The 11149-nt window shown below is 41.4% G+C and overlaps 1 protein-coding gene across 3 annotated transcripts; it reads left to right on the forward strand.

Annotated features, from left to right (window-relative positions):
* Positions 1-973: 973 nt before the first annotated feature.
* On the forward strand, positions 974-9801 carry caprin1a (cell cycle associated protein 1a). Of its 3 annotated transcripts, none has more exons than XM_051939818.1 (17): positions 974-1145; positions 3280-3414; positions 3813-3875; positions 4133-4219; positions 4340-4581; positions 4747-4829; positions 5687-5842; positions 5937-5989; positions 6087-6170; positions 6272-6433; positions 6658-6766; positions 6912-6973; positions 7261-7392; positions 7676-7829; positions 8689-8877; positions 8983-9089; positions 9201-9801. In XM_051939818.1, the coding sequence occupies exons 2-17, from the start codon at positions 3280-3282 to the stop codon at positions 9285-9287; spliced, it is 1905 nt and encodes a 634-aa protein (XP_051795778.1). In that variant the 5' UTR covers positions 974-1145; the 3' UTR covers positions 9288-9801. The 3 variants fall into 3 exon arrangements, with proteins under 3 accessions (XP_051795778.1, XP_022047944.2, XP_022047943.2); XM_022192251.2 differs by having other exon boundaries at positions 975-1145; positions 7288-7392; XM_022192252.2 differs by lacking the exon at positions 7261-7392.
* Positions 9802-11149: the final 1348 nt, after the last annotated feature.

Raw genomic sequence — 11149 nt, forward strand, 5'->3', positions numbered from 1 at the left:
CAGCAGTGGGTTTTCCCGGCACAGTTCAAGTGAGAATCCCTTCCAGTATCTGGGACACGAGCGCCATCTCATGTTCAAATGTAGTAGTGGTCTATGTTCACTCAGAGCTCTGTTCAAGGTGCGAAACCACAAATCCAGGACCAGAGGGCCTTCTTTCTCTCTTTAACCCAAGTTTGACCCTTTCATTTTCCATTACACTTTAGGGAGGGAGGTGCAGTTGAGGTCACTCAGATCATGGGAGATATTTTTTGTAAGTATCTTGGCATTTTAAGAACCTGCAGAAAGAGTACATTTTGAAAATTAAAAAGAAAATATTAATCAATGAATGAGTCCTATAATTTAGATCAAATGTATTTACATTTTCCCGAAGGTTTAGGTCAATTAAGGAAAAAATCAATATGAAAATTGTCTTCACAAAAACAGTATTCCCGGTAGCACGGAGCAGGCTTTGAAACAGTATTTAGACCATTATGGTGGGAAATAATTTATCTTTATGTTAGGTTCAGGTTCATGACCTCACTGTTTCTCAATGTTCGAGTGAACTTAATTCTGTTTAATTTAGTTGCATTTATGTAGCACCAGTTCACAATACATGTCACAGTAAGGTGACCTCACAAAATTATACAGAGAATCCAATCAAATTGAAACAATTCCCTTTGAACAAGGTCTTTGGCTAAGAAACAAGTTTTTAAATTTCTATGCTCTGACATTTTGATTTGAGGAAATGATTAGGTAGGAAGGAAGATAAAGAAAATGTACAGATGTTCAAGTGAAATCTGAAAGTGCACTTTCTGTGATTGCACTCAGGCATCACATCATAAACATCCTAAAAGATTTTCATGTTTGCCACTGAAACTACAAAACTAAGTGGTAAATCCAGTGGTGCAGCACTTGTGAGGATAGTGTCTCCTCAGGCAATGTTTAAAAATGATGTTTTTCGTTCAGGCAGTGCCGAGGCGAGCAGCGGGGTCCTTGTAGCCGCCACCGTTAGCTCAGCAGTAGCTAGTCAGCCATTGGCCGGTGAGAGCCTGAGCATCCTTCTAGAAAAACACCACTTAGAGTAAAAGATACGGACTGCACTAAACGCTGCTCAGCCAACGTTAAACACGACAGAGGCAACCTCTTTGAAGACAAAGAGTATAAAGGTATGGGATTAGTGCGGCCACATTCACATTTACTGCTGTTTTATCCAAAATTTGTTGAATAAACCGTCTTCAATTATTCTTTACTCGAGACGGCTGCACGAAACGAGTTGTCGCGGCGCACCGAGGTGCTCTTTGTTTTTCACAGTTAACGCTGAACGTCGACGGTTTTACATATGAACCGATAAGAACTGATTTAACAGCCAGTTTTCACTGACATCCGGTTAACTCGGGAGTATTAGCCGCCTGTCGTTGACGCTATCAGCTAACAATGGGACATGGGAGATTAGGAGCGTTGTTCAGCGCTTATTAATTTGATTTGGAGCAGCTAGCCATCATTAACGTTGCACCAGTCAAAGACTACGTTGACAACAAAGGCAAAAAGAGCAGTTTATAACGTTTCGTGACTTGGACTTAGTTACCTATCATTAGCATCTCTCAGGAAGGTTAGCCGGTGTCTCCAAGGGGAGCTAACGTCAAGGATTTCAACTTTGAATAGAAGGCCGACATTTTAATGTGTGTTAACTTCCTATGAGCAATTCAAAGCAGCGTCCATGCATATATCTAAACCAAAGTAAATACATGTCTAGCGTTTACCAACAAGTTAGCCACGAATGTTAGGCTGTTTCTCAGGGTGACTATAATCGGTTTAATTAGTTGTAGGGCTGCCAAGAACAACTATTTCGACTATTTAGCCGATTAACCGGTTAATCTGAAAGATAACTTTTCCTCCAAATAAAGCAAAATGACCAATTCATTTAGATTATTTATCTTCAATTTCATTTATATTTTTTGCCAAAATGTATGTCATTGTATAATGTACTAAGGTATGACATTATAGTGAAAAACTTTATGGTTGAACTGGGGACTTCAACATGATAAAAATATATAAAAAGAGGGTTTAGTCTTTAAGTCGGTAGAGCAACTTCAAAAGAAGTCAAAGATTTTATGAAACACCTTAATCAGGTTAAACAGGACAGATCAGCTCAAGTAGCGCTCTTCTGCTTATAGTATAATTGCTCCCTGACTTTAGAAGTAGTATCCGATTTCATGCCCAGCAGAGTCTGTCAGAGGATACCATGTTATAAAATCAGGGTTTAAGTGGTGCAGAGCAGGAGCTTCAAAGTGATTACCTGGTTAACAAGTAGTCGTAATGAGCCATGTTACCTCCGCGATTTCATACTGGTTCCGTTGTCTCACAAAAGAAACAGCAAAATATGTAAATGAGTCCAGGATTTGGGGAAATCTGGCTCCATTAAAATACCCCCAAACAGATGTAAATTGTGTTTGTCTTCAGGTGTTAGTAAATTGCACTATGCTACTGTGGTATGCCATCGAAACTCTGCACAGTTTACAAACTGCCTTTTTGGTCTGTGATAGTTTCGTGTACTCAAATACTCTTGAAGTCTTCGATTGATCGGATCACTGGAAGCTTTCACATGTAAGCAAGTTGGACTCTACCGTCGTCGCTGTTGTCTCAACAGCAACGCTGACTGCAGCGGACTAATAACTGGAGTTAAAATGACTGATGTCATGGCACAGCAATTAGGAACTCATTGAAAACATTTATTAAAATGGATAGAGTCTAAAGTAAACACTCACCCAACTGAAATACTGATGTCATTTTGAGTGTCAACGCCAATTATGACTAGTCACAGCTGGCCTAATCTATGTTTAAAACCTCGCTTCTAACAATACTTATGAGGGGTAATATACCAGGTAATCTCAGCATCGAATCCATTTATCTGAATCCTCAGCTCGTCCGCACATTTGGTTATTATCCCCCGCCTCCACGAAGTGGAAAAGGGGGATATAGGTTTGGCGTCCGTCCGTCCGTCCGTCCGTCCGTCCGAGATGAAGGGGACAGCTTTTCTCAGAAACTATTACAGCTAGGATTACGAAATTTAGCGTGTAGCTTCACACCATGGACACCTTGATCAAGTTCGAAAATGAGACCTGTGTGATAATATTTAACAGAGTTCTGGCCCTTGATCACTATTTTGGATATAGACTCATAGACATCACATGTGGCGGGGGATATTGATGACCATGTCGTCTTGTTTTTGTTTCTTTTGTTCAGGCATTAAAATATCTGAAATACAGTCTTATAAAGAGTATAATACGTTTCTCTCCAAAGATGCCTTCAGCTACAGTTGGCAACAATGCTCTCCAGTCTGCCATTCCAGACCTGGGAAATGGAAGTCAATCCGAGGCCATGAAGCAGATTCTTGGTGTGATGGACAAGAAGGTCCGCAATATGGAGAAGAAAAAGGTATCTATAGTTCTTTAAACATTAAAAAGTGTTGCCACCACTTTCTTTGTTCGACAAACTTTGTTCAGTTGTGAGAATTTTTGTTTTGTGTGTTGTGGACTTTTGTCATCAAGCTGATACATTTACTGATTTGGGAGAATGCAAATGATGGAATCTATTTTCAATAAAGATAAGGTGTACTCTTCTGGTGTTGAGCATGTCCTGTTTTTGTTACCATCCTCGGTTTTGGTCATAATATTTCTTAACATCTGCCTCTAAAATATGGCTATTTTCTGATTGTATCTATCTAAAACATATAAAATCACACTGATAATTAATCCCAATAATGTGATTTCTTTTATTTCTGTCTGTTACATATTGTATTTAAAAATAAAAATCAATTTTCAATGTTTTCACAGTCCAAACTGGATGACTATCAGGAGAAGAAGAACAAGGGAGAAAGACTGAATCAGGATCAGCTGGTACGATAAGACAATTACTGTTAATTAGATTTTTTTTGAGGTGTGATGTGAATGCCGCAAAATCATAAATGCAATATATTCATTACAAATAAAAACATAAAACTGTTTGTTTTTTCTGTGTTATAACCCTATCATTGTTATACATTCTAGAAAATGCAGCATCTTCATCCATTACTGCTCCATGGAACATAATTCTTCTTGAAAATCTTTTTTTACGATACATGAATCTCATCATTCTTTCCTTGATGTGCCTAAAGGAGGCTTTGTCGAAGTATCAAGAGATTAACAACAACCTTGAGTTTGCTCGAGAGCTGCAGAAGAGCTTCCTGGCATTAGGCCAAGAGGTGAGTCTGGATCTTTAAACATTACTTGTAACTAACAGCGAATTATTTATTGAGATCTTGCTACGGAGTGTCATGGTTATCACCACATGTTGTAAATGTCCTAAATTTCTGCATGCTCAGATTCAAAAGGCGGTGAAGAAGACTGCGAGACGGGAACAGCTGCAGCGAGAAGAGACTGAACAACGGCGGCTGAAGACGGTTTTGGAGCTTCAGTATTTACTGGACCAGTTGGGAGATGACAGTGTCAGACAGGACCTTAAACGGCCTGATGCCACTGGCGCCCCTTTGCTCAGCGACGCTGACCTCACGTCCCTCGATGAGTTTTACAAATTGGTGGGACCTGATAGGAACTATGACATCAGGTATGATGTCTGTGATTTAGATAGCTATAGATAGATAGATAACTATCACTGCCTAAATATGTTAATTTTGTCTGTCATCTCCACAGTAAGTAAGAATTTTAAAAAAGGAGGAGGGCCAACACCGTACGAGTAAATAATGCATTTACCCTCTTGTGTAATTTTTAGGTTGACTGACCAATATGAGGAGGCCTCACTACACTTGTGGGAACTGCTTGAAGGCCGAGAGAAGGCTGTGGCAGGGACCACATGTAAGTGTTTTCATGGCTCTTGATCATCCGCTACACAAAACACACTATTTATTCTTGTGGAACTTAACTCAAAAAATGCTGTAAAATGGGGATGATATCAGGACTGGTGCCGTGAATACATTTTAATTTTAAGTGCAGTAAACAGAAGGGAAAACACTAAATGACATTTGATTTGAGCAGACCATCTGATGATTCTGTGAGCGATATAGATTCTCAGTTGAAAGAATACATCTGCAGATGTCTTGAATTTTGTGTTACCAATACAATAAATGAAGCCATACAACTATTCTATCGCACACTGTATGCGTTGTGTTGCCGTGGGAAGCTACATTCATTCAGTTGGTTATGCAGAAAATGTAAATATGTTTTTAATGTTTGACCATAATTTCCTGCCAAGTCCATTTGCACTGCTGGTACTACAGCTAATAGAACACAGATTAGAAAATTGCTTATTCGGTTGGTATTTATTATGCAAAATTGTCAAGCAGTAACATTAATTTCTGTTTGACTTGACCTAAAATTAGAGTGACATCCTGATACCTGTTATCTCTAACTGGGAGTTTGGGTTTTATTTAGCCAGCTAACACAAAAAAAGCCTGGCTAGGTCAAACATGCTTCTGGGTACAGTGCAGGTCTCTGTTCGGCCTCATTAGTTGTTCTTTTTGTGGCTGAAAATAGTTCTCTGGCTGTACATTTTGTATTGTTTCATTCCACAGGAAAAAAAACTGGGGGCAGATCAGATCCCTCTCTCGTGGTTTTGTGTGATAAATACTCCTAACATCTGAGGTGTTAAATCATTTGCAAAGTACTGTGTGTCATTACTATTGCTTTTGTTTTTGGACTTGTTTCTGTTCCAGACAAGGCACTGAAGGACACTCTGGACAAAGTGCTGTCGAGTGGTTACTTTGACAGAGCGCAGACCCATCAAAATGGGACATGTGAAGCAGAGGAGGTACAAGAGGAGCAGATTGTGGTGGCTGAGTCTAAGGCTGGGGAGCAGCCGTCAGAACCTGGTAACTACATGAAAACACATAAGCAGATAAATGTATTAGAAATTTTTTTTGATGCTGAAATAGTGCGGTCTTCACATTTCCTTCTTGTCTCCAGAAGGATTAACTAGTGAAAAATACACAGAGCCAATTAAAGTGGAAACCACAGAGGTAAGATTTCCACTGCATAAGAAAATCACTCAAATCAGCTTTCTTTTTAAATTTAGGACTGCTATATCACTTTTTTGTGTGTTTTCTTGTGCTACAGTTTGTAAACAGACAGTTCATTCCAGAAACTACATACAGTAGTACAGAAAAAGACCAAGTGGAGGAGTGGACTGTGGAGGCTCAGGTACGCTCCACTGCTGCATCCCCACGGCCATGAAGCATATTTCAGAACTCCTTTTATCTGAGTGTACTCGAATGTGCCTTCTCACTTGTGTCTGTATTTAGATGGTGAATTCCCTCCAGCACCAGCCCCCCGCCCAGCTGGCTCCAGAACCAACTGTTACTGTGAACCAAGTCTCTCCTGCTCCTGCAACTGACCCAGTGGTCAGAAAGCAGGCAGTACAAGACCTCATGGCCCAGATGCAAGGGACGTACAACTTCATGCAGGTGAGATGGTTCAAAAGTAGTCGTGCTATGAACACAAAACATGTATTATTGTGTGAGATCAGAATATTTCCTGTAGAAAACGTCTTTCAGAAAGAAAGCTTTGCTGAAGAGACTGAGCTCAGTTCCTTCAGCTACAGAACGGCATCTCAACTCTCGGTTACTGCACTGCTGCTAAATCTGATTCATGACCCAGTGATTCATTTGCTCTTGTTTGGCTGTTCCAGGACTCCGTGTTGGAGTTTGACGGCCAGGCTCTGGACCCTGCCATCGTGTCTGCCCAGCCAATGAAACCTGTGCAGACTGTTGACCTGCAGCAGATGGGAGGCCCTTCAAGTATGGGCCAGTTAATTTACTCTGAACTGATTCCCTAATAGATTATATTGTTTCTGCTTACTGCCGTGTGAAGTGTAATGCATCAATTAGCATAATTCTTTTTTTCTTTTTTTTAAATGTTTCTCTTTTTTTTTCTTCCAAACAGTCCACTCAGAGTCCAGACTTCCTCAAACAACTACAGTGTCTGGACCACAGGAATCCTCACAAGTAAGTAGAGTGGAAGCACAACAGGAAATGGTTTAGGTTCTTTTTGAGTTGTGTGAATAAGTGTTTCTTATGTGATGTAGATGATCATTTTAAAACTTTTCTGTGAGGATGTAAATGTGATGCTCTGTGACGTGTCCTGATGTTGTCTACTGTGTATTTGATTAATTAGAATATTATGAGAAGATAGAGGGGAGCTTTAAGGGGAAAAAAAATCCCATCTTTCCCACTGATTTCTCAACATTCCTGGTTTCCTTGCCTTTCAAAATCCTTCCTCCTCACCTACTTAGACCTCACTGTCTCTGTCATCTGAACAGTCTCCCGCCCCAAGTTCCCTGTCCTCTGCCTTCCCACCTGTCTCCAAACCCACCCACACTGGAGGCATCAATGTCAACGCAGCACCTTTCCAGTCAGTGCAAGCGGTACGCTTTCTATCTGGGTCCATTTAAACATGTTCGGACATAATGCATTCTGTTAGAAACTGTCAGCTTCAATACTTGTACAAGCTAAGGGTTAGCAAAGTAAATATCCAAGGCCAGTTAACATGTTCTGTCGGTATCAGCAAAACTGGTTGCGCCACCTAAACAGGTAACAATTTAACATTTCCCAATCTTTAATACATCCAGCTTCCCAGGCCTTCGACAGAAGTTGTGATATTGTTTTGGTACAAACTAAAATACAGAAAACTTTTCTTTTCCTTCTCAGGTATTTAATTTGAATGCACCTGTACCTCCTGATGGCCAAGCAGACCCTCTGAAGCAGCAAAGCCAGTTCCCCAGTGGCTATGGACAGGGTTTCAGCAGCCAGTCAGAGAATACTGTAGACCAGCCTGACATCCCACAGGAAAGGTTACAGTCAGGTGAGGGTAAACCTGTTAGTGTTAGAGGAAAAAAGAAATAAATGATTAAAATCAATCAATGTTTTACAGTGAACTCTGAAAATAATAAAAAGAATCTTGTATGAAGAAAAGGAAAAAAAATAACGTGTTGGAATTTCAAGATGCTCTGAAGCTTCACCCAGTTGCAACTTAAAATGTCATTTGTTACAAAGTTGAAATAGGATAAAATGACTCCGCTTGCATGAAGTTATTTTGTGTTGTCAATCTTAAACAAACCACCAGTGCATTAGCCTAGCCGCGCTAGACAACCCACGGCAACGAATTTAATTCTCTGCCAGGGTGGGTCTAGTTACCCTCCATAAGGCTCGAGGTTGGATGCTCCTAAAACTGGCCGGACGAATCACCATGAAGTGTAGAGTCAGAAGGCGGGCGTAACGAAGTGATGACAGAGGCGCGACGATTCTGACAGAAACAACCGGAAACAACTAGCCTAGCTGCGCTAGACAACCCACGGCAACGAATTTAATTCTCTACCAGGGTTGACAACAAAAACGACAACAGTCGTTGAGCTCCATTAGCACCGGCTCTGAATAATCTTTCTGTTAACATGTCTGTAATATACTTGAGCTTCACCCATTGACTGTATAAATAAGGCTTCACCGAACTGCCGCATCCTCTGATTTCCAGCGCTCTAGGAACCTATTCGTTGCACTGATTGGTTGTATACCTACCCAATTGCTGCAGAGTGATTTGATAGACAACCTTTTAGCCCGCCTTCCTCCCTGTCGAGCGGTCCTAGACCCTTGTGCCTTTGGTCTAGCAGGGCTAGGCTACCAATGCATAGCAAAGTCTCTAAACCTTCTGTCTTGCTTTTATACAGTTGTTGGTGGTTTCCAGCCCCAAGACCAGGTCATGCCCTCAGCAGGAGGTCATGAAGATGCCTCTCCAGGTGCAGGGTTTGGGCAGCCTGGCCAGTCCTTTTACAATGCCAGGGCTGTACCCAGGGGTGGACCGAGGAACTCTCGTGGCATGATGAATGGGTATCGGGGCTCCTCCAACGGATTCAGAGGTACAGGCATGAAACTATAATAAAGAGATGCATTAGTCATGTGATGTCAGTATTTATTTAACTTATTGAAATTACACCATTAATTCTAATGCCTTTTGTCAACAGGAGGATATGAAGGCTATCGCCCTCCTTTCTCAAATGCTCCCAGCAGTGGTTACGGTCAAACCCAGTTCAACACATCTCGGGACTATTCCAATAGTACCTACCAGCGGGTAAGAGTTTATGCACCAGAAAGCTCATCTAACATATTATCCTGAATGCACTGACTTTGCATTTTCAAATTTGTAAGATGACTAATTTTTGTATATTCTCATTTCTTCAAGGAGGGATATCAGCAAGGCTACAAACGGGGAGCTGCCCAAGGACCCCGAGGTTTGTCTCGAGGTAACGCTCAAGCGATGCGATCTTAAAGGATCCTAAGGACCGTCAAGTTGCGCCACGTTGAACATTCAGGATTTTTGAATGTGTTTGCCCCAGCTCACTTTTATAACAATGTTTTTGTTTCTCATTGGTAATCTTATTTTTTTAACTCCTAGCCTACTTATCAGTCAGCCTGCTTTGGTCTGTCTAGATCCTCTTAACGTTTTAACACAAAATGCTGAACTTCACCACATGTAGGATTATCAGCAAGTCTGTGTGATGTACAACAACAAATAGATATTCCTGTAAACTTGAAAGATTTCATTAATTTATTTTTTGTACAAAATAAATGCAAAAAATACCCTACCACTGTCGATCTGATTCCATGAAAATTATTTTTCTTTTGCCCTGTGCTGTCAGCCACTTTTTCTTTTTGATCTTATAATTTTCATAAAGGCATTTAATGTTTTTTTTTTTAAAACCCACTGTCACCTCTTGCGCCATCACCTCTTTGTACACTGATGTTATTGGTTGAGACTGTTTCAATAAAGTTGTGTCCTATTACCTTCTGTTTATGATACTCTCTGTTATGTTGAATCTTAATTGGTCATTTGGTGAATATTGTGTCAGTGAGCTGTCAAACCTGCAACATACACTATATTGTCAAAAGTATTTGCTCACCCATCCAGATAATCAGAATCAGGTGTTCCAATCACTTCCATGGCCACAGGTGTATCAAATCAAGCACCTAGGCATGCAGACTGCTTTTACAAACATTTGTGAAAGAATGGGTCGCTCTCAGGAGCTCAGTGAATTCCAGCGTGGAACTGTGATATGATGCCACCTGTGCAACAAATCCACTTGTGATATTTCCTCGCTCCTAAATATTCCACACTCAACTGTCAGCTGTATTATAAGAAAGTGGAAGTGTGTGTGAACGACAGCAACTCCGCTACGAAGTGGTCGGCCACGTAAACTGATGGAGCGGGGTCAGTGGATGCTGAGGTGCATAGTGCCAAGAGGTCACCAACTTTCTGCAGTCAATCACTACAGACCTTCAAACTTCATGTGGCCTTCAGATTAGCTGAAGAACAGTGCTTCAGCAGAGAGTTTCATGGAATGGGTTTCCATGGCCGAGCAGCTGCATCCAAGCCGTACATTACCAAGTGCAATGGAAAGCGTCGGATGCAGTGGTGTAAAGCACGCTGCCACTGGACTCTAGAGCAGTGGAGACGCCTTCTCTGGAGTGACCAATCACGCTTCTCCATCTGGAAATCTGATGGACGAGTCTGGGTTTGGCGGTTGCCAGGAGAACCATACTTGTGGGACTGCATTGTGCCAAGTGTAAAGTTTGGTGGAGGGGGGATTATGGTGTGGGGTTGTTTTTCAGGAGCTGGGCTTGGCCTCTTAATTCCAGTGAAAAGAACTCTGAATGCTTCAGCATACCAAGACATTTTGGACAATTCCACGCTCCCAACTTTGTGGGAACAGTTTGGAGCTGGCCCCTTCCTCTTCCAACATGACTGTGCTCCAGTGCACAAAGCAAGGTCCATAAAGACATGGATGACAGAGTCTGGTGTGGATGAACTTGACTGGCCTGCACAGAGTCCTGACCTCAACCCAATACAACACCTTTGGGATGAATTAGAGCGGAGACTGGGAGTCAGGCCTTCTGGTCCAACATCAGTGTGTGACCTCACAAATGCACTTCTGGAAGAATGGTCAAAAATTCCCATAAACACACTCCTAAACCTTGTGGACAGCCTTCCCAGAAGAGTTGAAGCTGTTACAGCTGCAAAGGGTGGACCGACATGATAATAAACCCTATGGATTAGGAATGGGACGTCACTTACGCTCATATGCAAGTCAAGGCAGGTGAGTGAATACTTTTGGCAATATAGTGCATGTTATG

Source organism: Acanthochromis polyacanthus, chromosome 2 (assembly GCF_021347895.1).
Source record: "Acanthochromis polyacanthus isolate Apoly-LR-REF ecotype Palm Island chromosome 2, KAUST_Apoly_ChrSc, whole genome shotgun sequence".
NCBI classification, from domain to species: domain Eukaryota; kingdom Metazoa; phylum Chordata; class Actinopteri; family Pomacentridae; genus Acanthochromis; species Acanthochromis polyacanthus.

What these genes read in the sequence shown, in the direction of transcription:
- caprin1a (XM_051939818.1), top strand. Translation starts at nt 3,280, where the DNA reads ATGCCTTCAGCTACAGTTGGCAACAATGCTCTCCAGTCTGCCATTCCA. An exon ending in GCAATATGGAGAAGAAAAAG is followed by an intron (nt 3,415 to 3,812) that starts GTATCTATAGTT and finishes ATGTTTTCACAG; the next exon opens with TCCAAACTGGATGACTATCA. An exon ending in GGCTGTGGCAGGGACCACAT is followed by an intron (nt 4,830 to 5,686) that starts GTAAGTGTTTTC and finishes TTTCTGTTCCAG; the next exon opens with ACAAGGCACTGAAGGACACT.